The sequence below is a fragment of the Corvus cornix genome, chromosome 2 (assembly GCF_000738735.6).
Source record: "Corvus cornix cornix isolate S_Up_H32 chromosome 2, ASM73873v5, whole genome shotgun sequence".
Classification (NCBI taxonomy): domain Eukaryota; kingdom Metazoa; phylum Chordata; class Aves; order Passeriformes; family Corvidae; genus Corvus; species Corvus cornix.
The window spans coordinates 32,699,078-32,722,776 of record NC_046333.1 but is presented as its reverse complement, the minus strand read 5'-3'; the positions used below and the strand labels follow the sequence as shown (position 1 = coordinate 32,722,776).

The window sequence follows — 23,699 nt, the reverse complement described above, 5'->3', positions numbered from 1 at the left end:
TCCACAAGCTTAAACTGGTTGCTACATTTTGTATTTTTATTTAGGCAATCTTGTTTCTTTGAACTATTCTTTCTGTGTTCAAGTCAGCATGTGAGGCAGTGCTGTTTCTCTTCTCCATTGAATTGGAACCCTAATGGAATGGTTTTATTTGTGCAGAAATGGAAATGATAGCAGTTCATTTCCACATTTTTAATGAAAATATATTTCATAGTGTGATCAGGAACATCAATGTACTGCTAAAGAATTCCAGATAATATCCAAAGGAGTATGCCTGAAAAATATATTAGCAAAAGACTATGGTGTTTTGGAAATGAAGGTTTGTATCACACCAGACTAATTTACATCTGTATTATAGTCTAAAAAGAACTGCCTTGCAGAAGACTACTTTTTTATATACAAAACATATTTATAAAAATTTTATGTATTTTTTTTTTTTTGCTCCTGCTGGACCTTTTTTTTATTATTTGCCCAACACACAAAAAAAAATTAAAAAAACAAAATTTGTTTTATGGCATTCGGTCTTCTGGCCAATGTAAGTTGTTAAACACCCTGCTCATGCCAATGTACAGTGACAGATAAGCATGAACAATGCCTTAGAGATCTGAGCCACACAAGCTCGGACAGTTTCTTCAGTGGGTATTTCTTCACTTCTCTCTGGTTCTTCTTGCTTTTTACTGCTCTGCAGTTCAGTGAATTCAAAGTAAGTGCTGGCACGAAGCCGCTGGGGTTTGAATAACTCATCCCTTTTTCTGCCTGAAAATATACATAATCCTGCTTCATGGAGATGACCTGAGAGGCAATGGCATATTATGGCCAACACTGTCTTCTTCCTCCCCGCCCACCCCAACTAGTTCTGACCCAGGACATGTCATTTCACAGGTTTGTTTTCTGTCTGCACACTGGTTTTCTATGAGAGAGAGGGAGTAAAGTGTATCTTTTCCTGGAGATGGCAAAAAACTGAGCTTCAGTACTTGAGGATGTTACATTGTCCAAACTGCTCTTCAAGTGCAGTAATGATAACACTACAGTACATTTATTTTACTCTACCTTAGGCTTTTTTAAAGGGAAATGGGGTGCAACTTGTTCCCCTTCCGTACACTGACTTTTTTATTTCTCTGTGTGTGTGTATCCATGTGAAGGCAGTGAGAAGGAAACTTGCTACTGCAGAGCACTTTTAGTCTGCTCTGTGTAATTTCTTCAGCCTTTTTATAAGTGGAATTAAACCAAAGAGCAGTTAGAATTCAACTGGCTGCTTCTACATTTAATAAATAATATCTCTGCCATGAAATTGCAATTGGTAATAAAAAGTCCTGCAATTCATCTAATGGCTTTCTACCTCTGTTGTAAATCTGTAATTCCACTCTTTTGCTCATCGCCACAAGACAGAGTGTGTTCATTACTTCAGGTACAACTTCTTCCATAGAAAGGAGAGCAGGGATGCAGGCATTTAAAATTTTTTCTTCCCACACTTTCTTTTCTTCCCACTACCTCTCGATGGGCACATTTTCTGACCTACATTGTGGTTTGTGCTGGTCTTTTCCAAAGCTTTTAGTGTTGATGGGTTAGACTAATTCCCTCTGTTGCCCTCTTCTCTCTTGCTATCATCTGTAGTACTATTTGATCAGAGACTAAAGCTGGCAACATAGGCTGAAAACGTTCTTATGCACTAACTACCCTCTTTTTGCTATGTTTTGAACTTTAATTTTAAACTTTACCTAAAATTGCAGGTTTTTAAAACCTTCTGCCCAACAGAAATTCATGGCAAAAGTTCAGTTTGCTGTGAAATGAACAGCTCATTTATTGTGAGTTTACCTACCCCTTCTTTGCAAAGGAGGGTCGGCACAGTTTTAGCTCACTGCTGATTTCACTTGTTCCAATTTGGCACTTGAGGACCAATGGTGTGGTCTCCTTAAACAGAGAATCAGGTCCCTGTATATAGAGGGTCTGTCAAAAATTATAGTCAAACACCCAGCTGGATGCTGCAAGTGCTCTGTGTGACCAGAGCTGGGGAGCAGGCAGCAGCATCCAGGTGAATGAGGAATGACATCCAGAAGAGTCTGAGTTTCTGTCACAGGCTCACTTTCCAAACCTCTTCCTTGTGGAAAGAGGGCTTCGGCGGATCGATGCCACGTTTATCCCACAGGGTCCCTCGTGGACACGCTCAGGCAGCGCTCTCGTAGCACCCACGCGTGCTCACGATTTCAGCTTCGCAGGTGGTCACGAGCAGCTGCTCACACCCACAGGCTGTGCACGAACCGGAGACAGAGAGGCGAGAGGGGCTCTCTGCCTGCAATTCCGAGGCGTTTAATGGCAACAGCCCGAAGGGAACAGAGGCATGAAGAACCCAAAACCGAACGCCTGCACCGGGTTTGTCCCGAGAGCTCCCAAAGGCGGGCAGAGCATCCAAAAGCAATAGTCTGAGGGCTAGGGGGCAGAGGCAACGTTGAGTGACATAACAGGGGCCAATGGGAAAAGGGATGGGAGGGGGAGAGAGCCAGTGACCAGCAGAATCTAGACAAAGGGAGAACTTTCTAGCACAGTGTTGTAGAGAGAGACCACTTTTAGGGCAGCTTGGGGGGTGTGAAGTGGACTTAGCCACCACAACACTTCCTTATGGGAGAGGAGATCTCTTGGCCAGGGTCAGAATGGGAATGTGCAGAAGAGCAAGGTGCTTACTATCTTCCCTGAATTCCAAGCCTGAGGCTTACCCATTGGATCATGCCCTGCAGAAGAAGAGAGAGGTTTATCAGATCCAGGCATCCTCTGAAATCTAACAGAGGAGTAATTCCTATCAGTGCAGGCTTGAATGGGAATACTGGAAATGACCTCTTGTGTGCACCCACCAGAGGTAGCAGACAGAAAGATAAAGAGTGGGAGGAGTATTTCTCTCCCAGAGCAGATATGATGTGAATATCCATACTCTGTAGATTAAGATGAAATAAGAATTGGTGTAGAAGAGACTAGACTAGACTATTTTCAGTTGGAAGGGACCTACAATGATCATCTAGTCCAACAGCCTGTTAAATTGGTTTTGGTTTAATTAAACATGGGAAAATGAAAGAAAAATGTTTCTAAGCAACAACGTGGAAAGAGAATTGAGGATTCCTATTTATATACGTTAAATGCATTATGTGTCAGTAGTGGCTAAGAAGTTGGCTTGTGGAAATCCTGAACCCAATTTTCCTCCGAGGGCCTTCCTGTACTGTGGAAAACAGAGCTCTGAACTGCTGAGGGTCTGGCTTGTGGCTCAGAAGATTGTGCAACAAGCTGCTGATGCCAGCTATAGACAAAATGGGAACCAGTGCCTGTGTCTGCACAGCCTCTTGGCCCCCCCTCAAGATACATTGGTGCTCATTGAAGTTAAATGGGACCTTAAGCAGAGGGAGGAGTGGGACAGGGCAAGCATATGGTTGGTGTTTTGTTCCCTGCAGTTGCCTTGTTAATGAGCATACGGTGTGCCAGGTGATGCAGTCGGGCAGGCTGGCTGCATTCCTGCCGGCTGTGCTGGCAGCCAGCCAGGGCTCACCTGAAGCCACCTTTCCCTTTTGGCAGCTTGGTTTTATTTCTGTGCTCTTTTCCCTTTCCAGCTGCAGTTCTTTGAGAAGGGTAGACAGTGCCTTGGCAATTGGAAGCAGAAGATTTTGAAGGAACAATCTTTCTGGTGGTGATGCGGACTGTGAATTTATTCTACCTACTTACTGGCATCTGCACACATAACTACATGCCAGCACCTGATGGATGCCATACATTTTGGCCACCTGCTTGGCTCCTTAAAAGTTAGAACACTCCAAGTGACTATGTTGACTGCCTCAGTATTTTATAGGAATGCACATTCATCAGGCATCTGTTTCAGTTCACAGGGCTTGGCTCTTTTGTGGAAGCTACTTGCCATTCTAGTCACAGAACAGGAAGAAATTCTGCTCTGCAACATGCTATATGAATGGAGAATCAGGCCCTTGCAAAATATATGATTTCCTTGATGGTTATATCGAGGGGAACAGAGTGAAGGGATTTGAAATCTCAAGATGCCTGACAGTTCCACTAACACAATATTCATATTTAATGGCATTCCTCTCCGTGTTTTCTTTATCTGCTTGCTTCTTTTCAAAGATAATTCCTTAAGGATTGCTCATTCTTCTGCAAAAGTTTCTTAACAAGAAATGAGAAATGGCTGTGTATCCCTTTTGCAAAACGAACCAATCTGGAATAAGACTACAAACAAAGTAATAAAGATGAGGAAAAATCTCCTCTTTAAAAAAAAAGATTTAAGAGAAACAACCAGCTCGCATTTTATCATTTATTATATAAAAAGTTCCGTGACTTCTACAACTCCAGTATTTTACTATGGGTAAAATCTAGGCGTTTGCAAAAGATCTGATTCAAAATAAACACCAAGAGGAAAATTCAGCTTGCTGTCAGTTTAGGTATCTGATTCAAAGCTGCATAGAGACTTGACAGGTGAGAGATCAGCCTGGAGCCCAGCACAGAATAGTTATCTCATTCTGTGATGCTTTTAATATTTCAAAATTAAGTTAGTTCAGATTCTGGATGAAAATCAAACTCAATTTTTTCTATCAAAGAGAAGGGCTCTTCAGCTGTATTTGCTAGCCTTTAACTCCAGAACCAAGAAATTTGGGGATGGACTGAACTTAGTGTGCTGTTAGTTGGCCCTGTAGCCCAGGGTGATCCATGTGGCACATATGGGACAGAGTCATAACCCCGGAGTCTCTGCAGAGAGTAGCTGAAATTCACACCTCACAAAGAGCAGCCTGGGAATGGCTAAGTTTGGCAGTGTCAACATGATGCTGCCAGGTCCCGCTTTGGGATACAGATCCTGAAATAAAATGCTTGGGAGGAGGTTAACACCAGCTTCTGAGATTGTGCTAGCTTGAAAACAAACCAGTGGGAGGCACCAAGTCAGAATAACAATTTAATGGAAATTAAAGAAAAGGGGAAAAAAAAAGGTAAAAGAAAACACTGTCAAACTGACAGAGTCAAGGTACAACCTGACACCCTGTTAGGCAGGGTGGTGGTAGCAGTCTGGTAGAATGGTGGCTGCAGTCCTCTGAAGCAGTGATCCTGTAGTAAAACAGTCTGCTCTTCCTCAGGAAGTCCAGTGGTGGCTGTGTAGCTCCTGTCCTCTGGAAATCCAGTGGAAAGCCGGTGTCTCTGGTGTTCAGCCTCAGATTATATCCACGATGGGATGCTTGGTTCCTCCCTCTGGGTGGAGCATCTCACAATGGGGTAATGAGTCATGAGGCAAAGTGTTGATTAGGCTCATTAACAGAAGATAGTCCAGAGGGAGTTATCTCTGAGTCAGGCGGCAGGACAATGATGGGCAATTAACAGAAAGATAGTCTGGGGGGAGGAGGCAAGGAAACACTGCCCCACCTGATTTCAACAGCTGATGGGGATGGTAATAGAATACACTGCAACCCAGGACAGAGATCTTGCTTTGACTCCTGAATTTTAAAATCCTAAGTTACAGCCACTTCACTGTGGAGGGTAGAGAATGGGTGTTAGGGGTTTCTGTCAAGAAAATTCAGTAACTGTATATTTAGCCTATAAACGATCATTGCTAGTTCAAGTCAATGAAGACTTAGAAACTTGATGTCATCCCCACCTGGAGGGACTGTAAACAATGTATAGATATGAGTGCAAATGTGTGGCAGAATACTCGCACCCTAAGTAAGGCACATATGGAGCCCTCTGTTTCACACACAGCGGTGACCTACAGGAGTCCAGAAGCAGGGGCTTCCCTTCCCAGCCACATCCCAGGCACTGGGACCACATGAAGACTTTTTTGGTTCCAGGTTTGAGGGAATCAATCCAGCCTGTTTGGGTATTCCCTAGCTGTGATGCCCAGGTCTGCATCCCTCTGGAGGCACAGTGCCAAAGGAAACCAATGCACTTGCTGAGCAGCTTGTAAGTTAAAGGAGAATGAATTTCTGACAGACAACAGGAATTGTGTCACTAATGTGCCAGTTCTGCTCTCCTGTGCAGCGGGGATGGGGGAACACAAGTGTAAAGTGGTGCTATGCTGCCAAAGCCGGCAGCTAAATCCTTCTGAATTGCCCCAAAAGTTCAGCTTTTGGGGAGAAGAGCTGTGCGTTGGGAAGAGCAGGCTAAACTTCCTCTTCCAAAGCTGGCATATAAGGATTTGCGTAAGCATGGTTTTTACAGAAAAATAATTAGCTTGCTGCTCTTTCAGAAGTAAGAAATTCCCACTTCTCTTCCTTCCTACAGTCTGACAGCATTATTTGTTCTTTGCATTTAATATGATTGTGCCCAACTACTCCAGGGTGCAGAGCTCCAAAGAGCAAAAAACCAAATATTTTTTTCAATTTACTCCAAACGATGCCTAAATACAGCAAGAGAAATCTACCATAAAGTCTCAGTAAAAAATAATATAGACTTGAGCAGAACTTTTTTCTGTCCATTTCAGATGTGCCTAATCTTTTTAACCATTAGACACATATTTACACTGGCTGACTTTTGGCAGATTATCAGCATCATGCATAAAAATACTGCCACACAATAGCTTCTGTCAGGGAAGTCAAGATACAGAAATGGATAGCATAGGAGGAATCAGGTATTCCTGCATAGTCCCTCCTCCTACTGCTGCTGAGTGCACCTCTGCCTGCCATGGAGCATCCACAATGTGGTGTGCAAAATGACCCATCTCCACCTACTGCATTTCACAGCTGTTATGCAGGAAAGACCAGAGTTTTCGCACAAGGAATTTCAGGCTTAAATAATCAAAATCACTAATTTGTACCTGATCTTTAAAAACTTTGATTCATTGCTTCTTTTTTTTTCCCTTTTATTTTACCTTTTCTTTCCAGAGTTACCTACCTTCATTTATCACACATCGCATCACATCACATCACATCACATCACATCACATCACATCACATCACATCACATCAATCTCCTAGTTTCACTTTCTGCAGTTGCACTCTTCTTTCCAGTCAGGAGTGCCATGCCACTGTAGGGAGATTCTCTCCCCATGTTTCTGCGCATGGAGGTTATCAATTTTGTTGCACACAATAACCACAGAATACTCTCTTCACCTTTCAGCAGAACCATTCATGCTCTTAGGTATTCTGGTCCTTTGGTTCAGGGCTTTATTTAAGCAAACTAAATGTGTGTGTCTTCTGAAACCGAGATAAAGGGAATGGCAAATGAAGGGGCCTCTAAAGCCAGTTCTCTCTATTATTCTTCCAAATAATCCATTCTTACTGCTTAAGGATTTTTTCAGTATCTTTCCAACTCATGAAGCATGCTGTGGTGCAGTTCTACGGAACAGGGTCTTTAAAATAGTTAAGAAGGAAGAAGCATATTTTATTATATATTAGATAAAAAACTATCTTACAGTAATAATTGGAGAGAATTTTATATTAAAGCAGAGAAAAGACTCAATTTCTCTCCCTTTAAAACTGTCTCAATCTCTTAAACCATTGAAAGTTCTCAGAGACTTTTCAAGGTCCCAACTGAGGAGAACAACAAAGTCGCTTACAGGAATCAATCAGCTATTTCTTCAGCACAGAGGTGTTGCTAGGATTTGATCTTGCCTTTTGTAAGCTTTTGATATTCAATCATAAAAATATTTTATTTTGCCATTCATTTCAGAGTTTGCTTAATCTAAGCATGGAGAGTGGGGTGGGGAACAAATTCTGAACACCAAATTTCAAAGTGTTGTAATGACTTGTAGTGGTTTAAAAATAAAGTATTTTATTCTAGGGAATTAGCTTAATTCCAGATGTGGTACCATAGACAGCCCATGGCTTCAAATTCTATGGCTAAACAGCATTTTGAGAAAATGCTCAACAAAACATGGCAGTGACTGTAACTGAGAAATACTCGCTGGCAGAAAAGCTGATAGTGATGGAAAACCTGAATTAGCCCTCCAGCACTCTCCAGGGGAGACAGGAGAGCGCTGGAGCAGGGCACGGGATAACCTTTTGCAACTCCATAAGCACTAGTTAGAGAAAGTAGCTGGCAGAGCCACAAGACAAGTCTCTCTAGGTTAGCCCTGGGAGCTGCACGTGATCTGGCGTGTGGTGTAGATACCGAAAAGCCTCTTAGTGCTTGTAATATGCTCGAGCTTAACAGCTCTGTAGGAATGAAAGAGCAAAAACCCAAAAGCTCAGTGTAATGAATTTTAACTCTAGCAAAGAGAATTCTGTAAATATAAAAAAGAAAAGTAAGAAGAAGGAAGAAGAGGGAAAAAAAAGGTAAAATATTTTCAAGAATCTTGGATGCTACCTAAATATTTCTTAGCAGAATTTCAAAGTCAACCTGTACAATCAGCCAGAAAAACTTCAAAAATATTTCCCCTCTCTTTTATATAAAATATATTTGACCATTTCGCCAGTGGTTTTCAGCAAAACACAGTATTTCTTTTTATCTGATCACATTCCAACCTATGAATCATTTGCCACTGTTAAATACTGATCACTGGTGCATATTAGTCAGAGTTGATTGTTTTGTGACTGGTACTGATTATCTGTATTGGTCTAGACTGATTCCCTCCTCTAAATGACTCCACTGAATGGCTCTGAAGACTCCAGCATCTTCTGGAGAGTCTTAATATTGCTCACACACTCAGAGGTTTCTGCAGTCTCTAGAACAGCCTGGTCCGAAGCCTTAGATCAGACATGTCCTAACTTGTGAGGGTTCAGAGTCAAAACTTGGACCTGAATTTCCCCTGCTATTACAGGCCCTGGGAGCTGGAGGACCATTTAGTGACCCCTCTCTTGCTGCTTTTGTAGGCAGGGGTGGGCACAGTCCCACATGGATCAGGGACAATGTGGGCAGGTTGTGGAGACCCCTGCTCCAGCAGCTCAGGAGACAGTGTGATGTGCTGGCAAGAGAGAGGGGTTTAAAGACTCCTGAGCTCCCCCATGGCCATCTGTGCCTACATAAACAAAGGACTGGGTTTTGCCATGAGCAGGTAAGGGAAGATTGAATTGGTAGTGTGTGAGTGTGAAATGCATCACGTTCTGCTTACCATTGCATTCTCATTGAGGCAGAGCACCTTTGCAAAGCTGAGCAAGTGCTGGATTTACAAGTGACTTTGAGCTCTGGTCGGGGAGGGTGACTGTACTCTCATCTGTCACCTTGGGGTAAAGCTGGGGTAATGCCTCTGGAGATGGGTAAAAACATCTGAATAAACAGAGGGTATGTGGGATCAGTGCCCAGAAAATCCGTGAATAGAGAGATAATTGCTTGCCTTGTTCTGGAGAGTCTTGAGCCTCTAAGTCTGTAGGAGCTGTGCCTTTCCAGACAGGTTTTCCATACAGTGAAGAAAGCACTGCCTTCCTGGGTGTGCAGCACACTCCAGCTCTTTGCAAAGGTGAGAGAGAGGTCTATTTCTGAAGTCAGGTATTGACAAGGAAATTGTGAAAGCTTAAGCCTAAAAACTTAATAGGGTTTTGCTAATACAGGAGAGAGTGTTGGTGCTTGTATATGGATGTACCATAAGACTGCAGGTAATCAAAATCATAGTGAGCTTGGCTAAGGTAAGTAAGTAAAGCTGCTGAGTGGAATACCCAGGCTCCTGGGCTTAGTGCAGGGAGGAGGCCCACGCTTTTACAGGTGTGCCTGACTCCAGAGGTAACAACTTGGGGTGCAAGGCAATCCAGAGTTGTATCAAAAGAAAGCTCAAAGTGATGCCAGCTTGGCTTTGTTTTGTTTTTTTCTATCACTCAGCTGCACTGAAGCCCGACGCCTCTGGTAGCCAGTGGTGGAGCAGTGAGAAGCTGGTTTTGTGCTGCGCTTTTACGGGAGAAGCCTGGCTGCATTAACTCTTACTAAAACAAGCACCTAGAGAACTTAAGCAAAATCCAGTGATGGAGGTCAACTCCACAGAAGCCAGCAGCAGCTCCCAGGGAGGCACCAGCTGGCTGGATCTCACCCTTGTCACCTGCACTGAAACGGTGGCTTTCACAGAAGTGGTGGCAGAAGAGGAGTGGGGATCCTTTTACTATTCCTTTAAGGTATTCTTTTAAGGCGTGCATTACTTTTCTCACATCCTTGCAGCTTTGGAGCATTTTCAGCACAGATGTGGGGAGGCAACTAAGATTATTAAACTTTTTTTTTACCAGATATTGGTAGTTTTTTTCCCTGCAAAGACAGCTGACAGCATGTGTGAGGCATTAACTGAAAAGCAAAATACTTGCAGAAATTGGACTTCAGATTTACATGTCTTAGCTAACTCTATCCTCTTCCAAGAGAGGACTGTATTGTTTGTCTGTAGAGGTATTGTAATTGTACATGCATCTTTATTCAAAAGCTTGTCTTATTTTTAGCACATTTTTTAAAATGTAATTTCTTAGAGGCATTATCTTGACATAAGGGATTTCTTTTCAATTTTCCAGCTGCAACAAACATTGTACACAAGTGAGAGGGGCTTTTTGTTGTTTGGGGTTTTTTAACCATGAGGGACTGGTTCTAATTAGTTTGCTTGTTTGTTTGTTAGCTGAGTGGGGGTTGCAGTATCTTTTGAAAGCGGTTGTTAAGAATGCACTGGATGAGTCATTCAGTAGTGAATGCTGTTGAATTGAATGAGAAGTGTATTTAGTCATCTCCAAAACTAAACATCACCCTAGCAATAGGTGAATGTAGGAAAAAGATTAGAGAAGTTCTGAAGTTAATATTTCCTTCAGATTTCTATGCCTGTTGCCATTACTTAATTTCATTCTGAATGCCATGTGCTTCTTTACCGTTATGGCGTGTTGTACAAGTTCAATTTATTAAAAAGTCTGACTAGGAGTACCCTGCCATTCCTTCTGGAGCCTGGGGACCAAAGAGATCAATTTCAGCTGGAAAGATACAGGCACTTATATTGTTTGACAACATGTGAGGTAAAAAGGGATATATTCAGAAGCAATTTTTGTATCTGTGAGATTGGCAGTGCTCTGACACAATCCTGGTGGAATCAGTGGAATTACAGCAGGTTCCCACCCCGATAAAGAAAGAGGTGATCCATAGTGCCAGCCATAATTAATGAGGGTCTCTTTTAACATGCTGCTGATAATCACTAAGATACTACTTCCTACTTAGGATTTCAAGGGTGAAAATTATTTTTTATTCCTTTTTTTCCTCTCTCCATGTTAGACTCCTAAAATGCTCTTGAAAAAAAAATCAGAAGGGACTAGCAAAATACTTTTAACAACTTTCTCTTTATCTCCTGTCTTCTTTTCATAGTTAGGGCTGTAAATCTGAACAATGTAATGGGAGCAGTATTTTATAATGGTAAAAGTGACAATTAATTCCATTATTAGAAAGTCTCCAGGCAGAAAAATGCTTGTTAATAGGAAAGATTGAGTAAATTACAATAATTAGGAAACCAAGGATAGTCATGCATGCTCATCCATTGCTAAAGGAAATGGTTCTGTAGCCGAGAGCTTCTCATGAGACTTGCACTTGAGTCTCTGCTGGATGCCTAGCTGTGGCACATATAGCATGAACTTCACAAGGGGACACATGGATTCCACATCAATTACTAGCTGTTGATAGGCATGGAAGTATTTTTACTCTAGAGATGAGTGATAGCTGGTGCAGCTGTAGGAAAGGAAGGAGAAAGCACCTGCTCTGATGACTACAGTGCAGGGAAGACAGGGGTCCCTGCCAGCAGTTTCAGCACTCTGTAAAACTCACATGTGGAAGGTACTGCTGATACCTGTTGACTCATCTGGCTGTCCTCCACCAGCTCTGCCTGTGTTGTAGCTGTGTCCTTGCCCACTTCAGAAAGCCAAGATGCATCACCTTTCTCTTTACAAGGCTGTAGTTAAGCAGCTAAAACAATATAAGTTGCAGTTTGGAACAGGTTGAATGAATTTGAAATATAGAGTTCAGTGCTCAAAATGTAGCTTACAAATAGGGTTTGAGCCTTTTATTGGGATTTTCAAACACACTGTAGCCTGTGGCTGACTGTGAAGGCAGGGTGGGTGAGTGGCCACTACACAGATTGACCCCAGAGCCTGTGTGCTAGGGTGCAGACAGAGCACACAAGCTGTTCCTGCTTGGAAAATGCAGGTGTAACCTATCTTATCAAGGCAGTCTTAGGAAAACATGATCTAAACTGATAAACGAAGACTAGGGAGTGACATCTGTGTTAATGGCTTTTTAATGATTTTACCCAATGACAGCTGTGTAGGGTATCTCACATGCTGCTCAAACTACCTGAGCATGCACTGGTGTCTTCTTTCCCTCCCAAGCTGCAGAAGGACAGCCAGTACCCACTGCAGGTAGTGTCTGTGTTATACTGTGGTGGCAATGTGACAAAAGTAAAATAACGTGCTGTAGAGCATTTCAGTGCCAGAAAGTCCTGTTACAGGCTAAGTTGTGAGTGCTTCTCTTTCAGAAAAATTTGAGCTTCTGTCTGTTCCTCTGCTTAACAACTAAACCCTGCACAGTTTCAGATTAGAAAGTTTTTTGCCAGTTCAGGTTTTTGTTGATTTTTTTGGGGAGGGAGTGGGGAGTGTTTGGTTGATTTATTTTAGCTCAAAAATGGAGCATTTCCTCCACTTAGAGGAATGCAGATTCTCTTCTGGTAGTCGTTACTACAGAAGTGCCAGCTGCTTACCAAAGCTTTGCTAATGAAGTCTGATTTGGGGCCGTGTGAGCTAACTAAAGTGACTCTTGGCATACAGAATGGCAGCTTTTGGGGCAGGACTGGGTGTATGCATTGTATCCATGCGCCATTCAGCATGCAAGAGGAGCTGGCGCTCCCCGTGGCAAAGGCACGGCCTCATTCCCACAGATATTTAGGTCTTGCTGCTGTGTTATGGCAAATTGTTTCTGAAAACCCAGACCATCTTTCTTCCTGGGTGCCTTTCTATGAGGTATCCAGGTAGATTACTGTCTTAAACTACAAGGAATTCTGCTGGCTATTTCAGCACCTAATTCAGAACAGATGTGCAAATTGGTATTAATTACAGCTCCAACTTCCTAGGCCAAAGGAGAGTTCCTTACATCCCTTAACAATCTCCTCCATATGTGCTTAATCCATGTGTAAAAGGGCTCTAAGTGAGCATCAACTGCACCTGCCAAATACAGTAGTCCAGAAAGCCATCTGAACACCTGTGGCCTTCCTCCACTTTAGGACCTTCTTAACTCTGCAAACCTGACAAGGTACAAACTAGAAACTTGCCTGGAGAAGAGCTGGAATCTCAGAATAGGTTTGGCCTGTTTTCAGTAAGGTTTGGGGGGCTCTGTCAGGGCTGGAGGAAGCATTTCCTCAGGCACTCAACAGCCCAGAAGCTTCCACAATGGTAGGAGCTTGTGCTTGTCCTCAGAAAGATTGGGTAGGGATCATCTTTATTTTAAGAGCTCTGCTGAGAAAGGAGATGCCCTACTTTTATTCAGGAAAATAAAGGTTGGAGTGCTCAAAACTCCAGTTGCTATTCCTTTTCAGGGGGACTGTGTTCCCACCATAATTTCCTACCTCCCAGCAGAGCAGAGGTACTTTTTGTTTCCTGCTGTGTAGAGTTGAGTCCTCACCTGTTGAGCAGGACACAAAGGTTTTGTTGTTTACACCCAAAGTTGCTGGGAACACCAATATCTCCCCTGCCAGTTGGGAACCCCAACCACTTGTCCAAATGTTGACAGGACCCTGCCTCTGGCCCCATAAGCCCTGGCCCCTGTGCCATGCAGCATTAGCACAGCAGTGACACTGAAGTGTTACAGCCCTCACGAGGAACTGCGTGCCTGTCAAAACCATCACAAATTATTTTAAACGTGTGTATGTGTCTTTGACTGTCCTCCCCCCACATGGTAGCATTCCCTGTATCTGTGTGTTTTAGCCCCTATAGTTCAGATATTAAACAGGACAGCACAGCCTAGCTCAATTAAGCACAGCTCTAATAACTTGGGCTCCTTATCCATGGAGCTAATGCTCTTTACAAAGGTTGGGGTTTACCACCTATAGCAAAGAGCTGAGGAGACCAGCATGTCGAGAGGTTTTGTAGGAGTATCCTGTTGCATGGATTTGACTCCAGGTGTTCTCAGAGACTGCTGAAGTCACAGTCTGATGTCCCTATCCTTTCATCCAAATGTAGGAGTCGCTTTATCTCCTGAAAAGCATTTGCTTATGCTATTGCTCATTCTGATTTTCAAGCAAATATCACAGAGCATCCAGTCATTGAATACATAATAGGAAAATAATAATGGGTGCTGTCAAATTTCTGGAGTAATCTCTGCAAATGCAATCACACATTTTAGAAAATAGACATATCAAATAATTCAGAGGTAACTTTGCAATCTTTCAGTGGGGGGAGAGGAGGAGGATTAAGTTTACACAAATAAGGTGTCAGGGACTCCTGAACACAGCCTCTGCAATATGCTGTAATGACTGTTGCTATTCCTGAGATGCTGTGCTGAGAATGATCTCCTCGGGAAACTGCTGCTGCAGTGCTGTTGGCCAGGCTGGCCTTATCCAGCAGCTTAAATGCAACACAGAAGTGATCTGGCAGTATGACAGCCCAACTGGGAGCAGCTCTGAGCCAACAGATTTGGGCTGTTCTACACTAGCAACCCTCATACTACTGTCCCTGTGCTCCACACAGGCACATGGTTTGCACCTGTCTGCCTCTCCTATATAAATATGCCTAGAAAGTATAATTTTTTTACATTTTTTGAGATATTTTAATTTTACAGATTAGGCATACTTAAAATCATTTTAAGTGATTAAGAAAAACAGCACTTTACAGTTTTAAATAGAGCTGTCAAAATCATACCATTATGGATGGACCTTTGAGTGACCTAATATCTTTCCACTTTTTGAAAATACTCTACGAAATAAACAGATAGATACACCAGTAAAAATTTATGTTTCCTGATGACATTTAAATCAGGAATTTCTGTCTAATTCTGTGAAAGTTTCCTAGAGTAAAACATCCTGCAGTAACTGAAGAGTACTGCCCGCATTTATTATCTGTCTTGTACCAAATCACAGCAGAATGGCAAATAAGAACTATTTGGTAATAGAATTGAATTAGTCACATTTGTTACTGACTGTCACCGTCACACCTATGGAGAATTTTGGGGCAGGGTGGGGGCTTGTTCAGCTGTTGAGGTTGGAAAGATCACTGCAATTAGCATGCACTAGATTGTGTGCACTGAAGGAACCCTGCTCATCCATAGTGGTGATGTCAGAGCTAAGAAATAGGTTTTTTTAAAAAGCAGACATTCACAAAATAATAATGATAATAATAATATATATATACAGCTTTGCTAGATTTCAAAAAGATGAGAAAGTAATCTTAATAACAAAATTAACCCTTTCCATGAGAAAGTGTCCTGATTTAGTGAATAGACTTTCTCAGCTTGTCTGTTTCCATAAGTCTACAAGGAAGAAAATGTTATAGATCTTTCCTCTACGTAATGCATGAACATTCCACACTATGAGTGGAATACCAAATCGACACAAACTCATGAAAAACTGCCTCTCAAGTTCGACAGAACAGAAAAAAATCAACTCATGTTCCTTCCAGCTCTGTGTTTTTTCCAACGATAAGGACTCCTTGGGAAGTGACTGTTGCCAGCACCTTTGATATGTTGTGAAGGTTTCTTGTGGCAATGCATCCCAGCATCGCCAGAATGTCCCATAACCTTGTGCTGGGAGGATAACCCAGGTAGTCAATTAGAAAGCAGCTCAGTGAGGCAGCCTCTGCACAGGGGATAGGAGGGCCATCAAGCACAACCAGTAGTGTTTAAATGAGAAAACAGCAGTCCCAGAGTCAAACCTGGGGCTGAACTAGTGTTTATGCACTTTGAATCAGGCTCCATCCCAGGCCATGCTAATTAAAAAAAAAAAAAAAAAGAACTCCTAGAGGTCTTGTTGCCTGCCCAAAGGTGTTTCTCTCAAATTCAATCATAATGGAAGCACTTTCAAAGACAAAATACAAAACTTAGCTTTGAACTTTCTTTTTTACCTTTCTTACCTTCACATGAGTTTTCCCTGGGCTTTTAGGTGTCAATCAAATTGTCTTCCCAAAATTTTCAGGAACATCTTGTGTGAACTCTGTGTAGAAACATCTTCTCAGTTTTGCCTTGCTGGATGGAGAACCTTCTTTTGAAACATATTTGTATTACAGGGGTGGACAGTACAGCTTCCCGCTGCTTGTGACAGCTAAGGCAGAAGATTTCAGTGACCTTCACAGTGTTTTGAGCATGTTTCTTTCCTATTGAGACAAGGCCTACCAGGAAATGAATCAAGAATATTTCAGCCTTTTTTTTCAGCTTTTCTTTCCTTGAGCATTAAAAGATGACTTGAATTACTCATCTGAATCTTCACATTCAGGTGATTAGCATTTGCTGTGTGAAGCTTGATTCTAGCCCAAGTATTCTGTTTGTTGTGCCTGTTCTTGTAAGATATTTGGTGCCCCTTAGTTTTTTCCTTCTTGAAAGTCAGAATTACTGTCTACAACTAAAGTATATGCAATGCACCTGCAGCTTTTCTTCAAGCAGATTGCTGTTAGGTTGTGGGGTTTTTTCACAACCCAACTTCCATAGAAAGTTTCAACACAAGAAGAAATATGGATGTTTCCTTGGCAGTTTAGTCAAGTTTGTTCTCTTTTTGTGTATTAAAGAACCTTTATTTTGTAGGTGGTAAGCATAACCATAGTCATGACCCTTTCAGCGGCATCACACTTCATTTCTGAAAGCCCACAATTTAAGCTGGTCACACTTGGCAGAAATTCTTCATCTCAGGACTCCAAATAAGTGTAAGAAAAATGCCTTCTTAAAGAAAAATGCCATCTTATGCTTTTAAAGTCCTTTTTCCTAAGACTTTTATGTTTGTGCCATTTCTATGCCAGTAGCCTTTACACCCATACTCTTTACTTGCAGAGTAAATTTTAATTTACATAAAGATTCCCAGAAAGATCTGAGCTGTTCATGCTTCTGTGATAAAATAAATAATATGCAATGTGTGCAAACTATTCATCTGATTATGTGTGTGTGTGCGTACCTTTCAGTTTTAAGAATATTCCTTAAGAAAATAGGTCTTATGCACTCTTGTGTGTGTGCATAATAGTTCAAGTAGAGAAGAACTTCTTGAGGTCACCTGAACCAACCACTTGAAAGCAAATTCAAACTGCGCCAGATTTCTCAGGGCAGTGTCTATTCAAATATCTCTGGGGATGGAAATCCCACAGCCTCTCTGAGTTCACATCCCAGTGCTTGACCACCCTCATGAAGAACACTTTTTTCCTAATGTCTTATCAAGATGTCCCATGTTGAAACCTTTGTTTGTGGACTCTTGCCCTTTCTTAGTGCACATCTGAGAAGATTCTGGCTCCATCTTCTCTGCACTCGCCTGCTAGATAATTGTAGGTAGCTCTTAGGCCCCAGACAGCTCCTCTAGGGTTTCTGCTGTGGAGGAATCTGGCAGTATGGAAAAGAGGTGTTTCATTATTTTTTCTTTGTTTATTTATTTAAAAATTCTATGAATTAAATCAGAGGTTTAGCCAGTGCCTTTAAAACTCCCTAACTGGGTTAATGAGTGTATTTCTATGATTCCTTTCAGTGTTGCACTCCAAAGTGCAATTTGCCTTAGAGATAAGCTGATTAAAAATCCCTGATGGAAATCAGTCAAACTGCATAACACCTGTCTGCCTCTGGAAAATTAATCTTCCTGGTTTGGGTGGATTTTGGGTTTTTGTTCGTGGTGTTGGATTTTTGTTGGTGGGGTTTTTTTTGTTTGGTTTAGGGTTTTTTTGGTTGTTGTTTGTGGTTTTTTTCTAAGGGTTTTAAGTTCCCATCCTAAATGGGGGATGTTAAAATAGCAAATCTGTCCTGAGCATTTTCAGTTGTCAATGTTCAAAACTCCAGATCTTCTACAGCAGCATCAAAAAAAAAAAAAAAAAGCTAATCTAGACTACTCCATTTTTCCACATGGTCTGCAATTAATGTGATTATTTTAGAGAGCGAGAAAAGATTTTTCTATTTGTTTTTCCCTTCTTCAAGAAAGTGAAATGCAATCTACTGGTGGTGAACCTGACCATGAGTATGATAGTTACCCAGTTCAACAAAGGGACTTATATATTCTTCTTGTGTGTTAAGAACACTCTTACAAAATTTTTGGCTTGCTCCATGATTGTAGCTCTCTTACAATCTCAATTGCTGCTATGCTAACCCCACAATTTTTAAAACATACCAAAGGCAAGATCATTTGTGTATTCCCAGAGTTTATCAGCCGTCAACAAAAACCTGTTCAGAGACTTAAGCTGCTACTGGCTTGTGATATGAGGGGTCAATGCCTCTTCTTCACCCGAGACCAATACCATTGTGCAGGAAGACACCAGGTCAGCAGGGCCATGAATTTACCACAGACGTGCTGTCCTCATATTAAGAGGCCAGTCAGCCATTCCATGCATGGAGTATTTCTCCCTCTCTTTTTCTATTTGTTCATTTCTTACCTGGAAACCTACTTTTTCCAGCTTGTTTCCCAAGCAGCCTCAGCAGCTAGAGCTAAACTGTTTTAGGATTGGGTCCCTGTTCAAGTACAAATAAGTTTTGTCCATTGATAGTTGAACCTCTTCTTCTATTAGGCAACTTCTCTAATATCAGACAAAGACTTTTGCACCTCAAGACATAAGGAACAGCACCTCCACTGGAATGGGCTATCAGGTATATCACTGTTCCAGTCACAGCTGGTGCTCCCCACCAGAAGGGATACAAATCCTGAGAGATTACAAAGCAAGGAAGTTGATTGGGAAGAACTGGAAGGAGGGATGGCATTGTGGTACCAAAATGCCACCCAACATCTCCAAAATGATTTAACTATGGTCTTGATTAAAGGGGTTTGCAGGGGTGATCTTTGCCTCAAATACAAAGCAGAATACACCTCTTGCTAGACTTACCCCAGCCTCTGGATTCAGAAATTTTATCAGAGAAACAAAATGACAAGCCTCTTTTATAGCCAAAGGAAAATGCACACACTTCAGACATGTTTTCAGGCTTACATTTCACCCATGAAGAGGCATTTTCTTCATTGACTTCACCTGGTTTTAATCATAGAGCAACTTAGCAAAGCACAAATATGTGCTCTGGATGTCAAGCACCTCCATGCTCCAAACACAGCAGCCTTGTGGGACAGCAGCATGTGCAATGGCTCTGGTCAAGTCAAGGAAATCCTCTTGACTTTCATTTGTTGGTGACCTTAATAATGTCAACAACATCTCTAACCTGAAATAACTGCTTTATGACACTAGTCTCTCATGGTATTCTCGTGTAGTGTAGTTATCAATGCCCATTGCAAAAGAAACCCTTGTCCACAGAGATTTGGGAGATATTATTATCTTGCTTTCTATCAGAATGCTTCTGATGGTTGCACAACATGCTATTGAAAAATGTTTTCTGTAGATTACCTTGTCCAGGACTGTTACTAAGAAATGACTTTTGTTTGATGAATGAACAAGACATGAAATTAAACACTTCTATGTCTAAGCAACCTGAACATGATAAATAAAACTAGAGAAAATTCAGCTGAAGTGAAATTCAAGGATACATCAGCTATCTCTCTAATCTAATAACTATTTTTAAGACCTTCACAGATGGAAGTTTTACTGGCTCAATCAATCTCTCTATCTATGATATCTTTTTAAGTCTTTTTTTTCTTTTTAAATTTTCATCGTGAATTCTGTGCTGTAGTTTTGATTTTTGTCCGGTCTGCAGTGGATCTAAAGAAAAGATTAGTCCTTTCCTTTTCTACATCAGTCTTTTTGTGTCCTCAAGGCTATGTTCATCTTTTCCTGCAGATGGCTTTTCCTGGATTTAGCAACTTGATTCATTCAGTCATTTTGCCTGACTATATCCTTTATGTCAACTCATTGCTGTGTGTCCCTCTTGAAGCACTGTGCCCAGGAGTGGGCATGGCCCAGTGGAAGGATTAGAGCAGAGGCACATGAGCGTGGTGTTGATCCCAAAGTGGTGGTGGCTGTTGCTGTCATGGTAGGGTGATGTCATGATGTTCTGGGGCACTTTGCATGTGCGCTGTGTGTGAGGGTTGACATTTTGAAGGCTGGTCCAACCAAGTGTGATTACACTCACTACACTGTAGTCCTGCACTTCTACTTTGTTGGACAGCATCTTTCTTTTTTCCCACTACGTGTTTCCAATTCATGAAGATAATTTTGAATTCTAATCCTAGCCTCTGCAAAGGCCTTTATCACAGTGGGCATCCCATTAATAACCATGGAATTTTTCATTTTGCAAGTTAACATAGACTGAGAGAGGCTGCAGTGATTTAAGTTGCCTATTTTTATGGCTCCTTAATCCCCAGGAATGAGATATTTTTCCCTTTTGTCTGAATGGCAGCTCCCACAAATAGATTAATAGAAATTTTGGCTTTATTTCTTTGTCTACAGCCTTTCAGACTTACCTCTATTTTCAGCGTTTGCATCTTTTAAGTTATCTTTGCAGTCTGGTTTAAATTCTGGAGTCTAAAATTGCTTAAAAAGCATTGCTTTTAAATTGGTAGAAGGGATTTAAACTGACCATTTGTGCTGTGCTCCCGTGGTGGGGAAACATCTTTCTAACAAGATCTCTGTTGCTCCATAGCTATTTCTTCTGTGGGAATCATAAGAAGGTTTGAATGTCAGATCCTTGTTCTGTTCCTATCCATATCAGTATAACACATGAATATAGAATTCCTTTCAAGAAAATGCTCTTCTGATTTTACACCAAAGAAAATGGGAACAAGTCTAGTCCCTTATTTTCTTCAGGTTTTCTGAAATGGAAAAAACAAAACAAACCCTGAGGAGAAATCACTGATTTCAAGGAAAAAAATTATGTGAAATCTTACGTTTTATGATTTTATTGTCTTCCAAAAAGATATTTCCTTCCAATTCCTGTACTAAGAACAGCACCCCCATAAAAATAGCTTCGCCTATCTCTGTCACACATTTTGAAGGAAATTTGTTTCCAAGAAATTCAAGAGATTTGCAGATACCCCAAAAAGGTGGTTTTTATTTTTTAATCTAAAAGTATCTAGCTCACACAAGTTGTCTCATCTAGGTCACTCTATAATCAGTGGAGACAGCCCATCCCAAAGTAGGTGAGATGAGTGGTGACTCATCTCTGAGACACTGCTATTACCTAGACAATACTATGACAATTTAGAATAGTTCTGTCTCTTTGGAACTTTAAAGTTAGGTGAGATGACATGAATGGTAGATTATGCTGGTGAAAATCATCATGCTGTGAAAAGTGAAATCCTTTCAACACAGCCTTCATTGTTTGCTTAAAATGATCACTGGGCTCAGGCACAGAGTACAACCTCAAATTGCTCCTCATCAGGTCTTGCTTGCCCTGCATGACCACATAATCCACAAGGTAGTGTGGCTCCCTACCTGGAGGAAAGCAGACGCTGGTTCCCAGGAGCGGCTGCCCAGGGGGACGATGGGAGGGACGAGGAGGGACCATGACTCCTGGCCAGGAGGGGGCTGAGAGTTGAGGAGGCATGAGGCTAGTTACAAAGCAGAAAGCTCCGTGTCCCTGCTCCCTTACTTTCATTCCACCTTCCCTCCCCACGCTCACAGTGAGCTATTTTATTTGCAAGCAGAAGGAACTCTGTTTTCTGCTCACCCACAGTGGCTTCCAAATGCTTTTAATGAGTATCCTCTTCTGCTCTACCAGAAGGCTGCTTCTACTAACCCAGTCAGGTAAGTGGGGTCTCACTTACAGCATCCTTCCCCCAACCTGCTCAGGACAGGTCCTTGGGGTCACATCTGTAGGGCCAGCACCTGGCACCCCTCCTCACCTGCATCCCTCGCCTGCCTCCTCCATTTTCCTCTAACTCCCATGTTATGGGTTTGCTGTCTGGAACTGGAAGATCCCAAATGACTGCACTGACGTAACATAAAACTCACCCCAGTTACGAGGATGTACAGATTGGGTGTGCACTCACCAAACAAGCAAACGTGGACACACACCCTGTTGCTCTTGCAGCCAGAGCATCCTGATGCTTTGAGAGCACGAATAGCTTTCTTGCTTTGTTTTCTTTGTACACACACCACTAGGGGACGTTTTGTCATCACGTTTCAGTCGCTACACAGTTACACTTTTCCTTAGTGGGTCATGCTTCCTTTTCCGTCTTGGTGCACATCTAGATCATGGAGTGGATGTCTGAATTTCATAAGGCTCGTGAACGACCCGGACTCACTGAAGTTGGGAAAGAGAGAAGTATTTATTTCCCCCATTTCTCCAAAGGAGCCCATCTATCAACATTCCTTATGAAGCGAGGCAGCTGGTTATTTCACAGTTTGCTGGAGCAGCACAAGAAAGCTGAGAGCTGACTCTCATTTTAGCACTAACTGTGGAATACTGACACTGCTAGTGGTTTTGTGAAGAGAGGAGTAGTATACAGCCACTGCAAACCAAACCGGGATGAACATCACTACCAGTGATGCATGTTAAGTATTTTCTGAAAAAACAAGAATGTCTTTTAGACTAAGTAGTAGATATCAATTGGCAAAATTCAAATTTCACTCCTATTTTCCGTTCTCATCCCATTTGTCTGAGGATAAGTGACTGTCTTAACCCAAGCCAGTACCCACCCACCCATCTATTTGCTTTTTCCCTTCTCTCTAATGCAGACAGAGCAGCTGGTGACTCTTTGGATTCTCTTTATTGTCACAATTGCTGGAAACGCCACTGTGCTCTTCTCTACCTGGAGGAGGAAGCGGAAATCTCGAATGACCTACTTTGTTACTCAGCTGGCAATCACAGGTAGTGTATGGGAGGGGAAAGGGCACCTGACCTACACAGGAATCACTATTAAAATGACCAATAAGAAAATGTGAGTTGAGCGGTGAAGAATTCAGTTGTCACCAGTTGCAGCTTGCCATAAAGCAAATAGATGGCTGTTTATCTTAGGGCTCAGTCTGACTCTGATCTAAAAAGATGTTGCTAGATGTAGTAGTATGCAGCAGCTGCAACTCATTGATGCCACTAAATCTTATCTTCCAGTATGAGTTTGCATCCGCATTTCCCAGAACCTGTCTCCAGCTGTTGTCATAGAACTGCTTAAATTAAACTAGTTTAAGATGAATCTCTTGTGTTTTTCTACTAAAACTACTCCATCAATTATGCTCCTGCAGTGAAGAGTGAAAATAACTTCATGTTGTCAGGTTTAACAAAGTAAGGGAAATATAACAATATAAAGGGGGAGAGAAATGCATTTAGGTATTTTTTTTATGGAAAAAAGGATGCTGATCCAAGGACTTTGTAGTTTTTAAACAGAATGTAAAATGTACAGAAGCCTGGTTTGTAAAATGTCAACCTCAGCAAGAGGAAAAGAAAATGAGCATAAGCAGCACATTGTTTCTCTGTGGTCCTGAATGGACTACATTTGTGGGGGTTTAAGTTTCCCAAGGGAAAATATGTGCTGTTTCTATAACAGTGTCCTGCTACTAATCCCTGCTTACAAGACATCTGTGTATACACAAAACACTGCTTACAAGACACTGTTTGTGTATACAGGATATCTATATTCCTTCTATTGCTTTTTTTTTTTTTTTCCTAAGCTATGGTAAGAATTACAGCACTTTTTCACTAAAGAGCCGTTTAATGTATGATTTCCCACCAATACCGCATCCTCCTTTGGTGTCTGTTGTACCTGTGTTTAAACTGGAAAAACAAATTACTCCACTGCCAAATTTTCAACATGCATTTTTGCAAATAAATGA

General features: G+C 41.7%; 1 protein-coding gene across 2 annotated transcripts in view; it reads left to right on the top strand.

Annotated features, from left to right (window-relative positions):
* The first annotated feature begins 9,726 nt into the window (after positions 1-9,726).
* Positions 9,727-23,699, top strand: part of NPSR1 (neuropeptide S receptor 1) — a 58,316-nt gene continuing 44,343 nt past the window's right edge. For both annotated transcript variants that reach the window (XM_039550255.1, XM_010398731.4), the window contains exons 1-2: positions 9,727-10,001; positions 22,608-22,740. In XM_039550255.1, the coding sequence (XP_039406189.1) occupies positions 9,855-10,001; positions 22,608-22,740 (280 nt within the window). In that variant the 5' untranslated portion in view covers positions 9,727-9,854. The remainder of the gene's footprint in view (positions 10,002-22,607; positions 22,741-23,699) is intronic.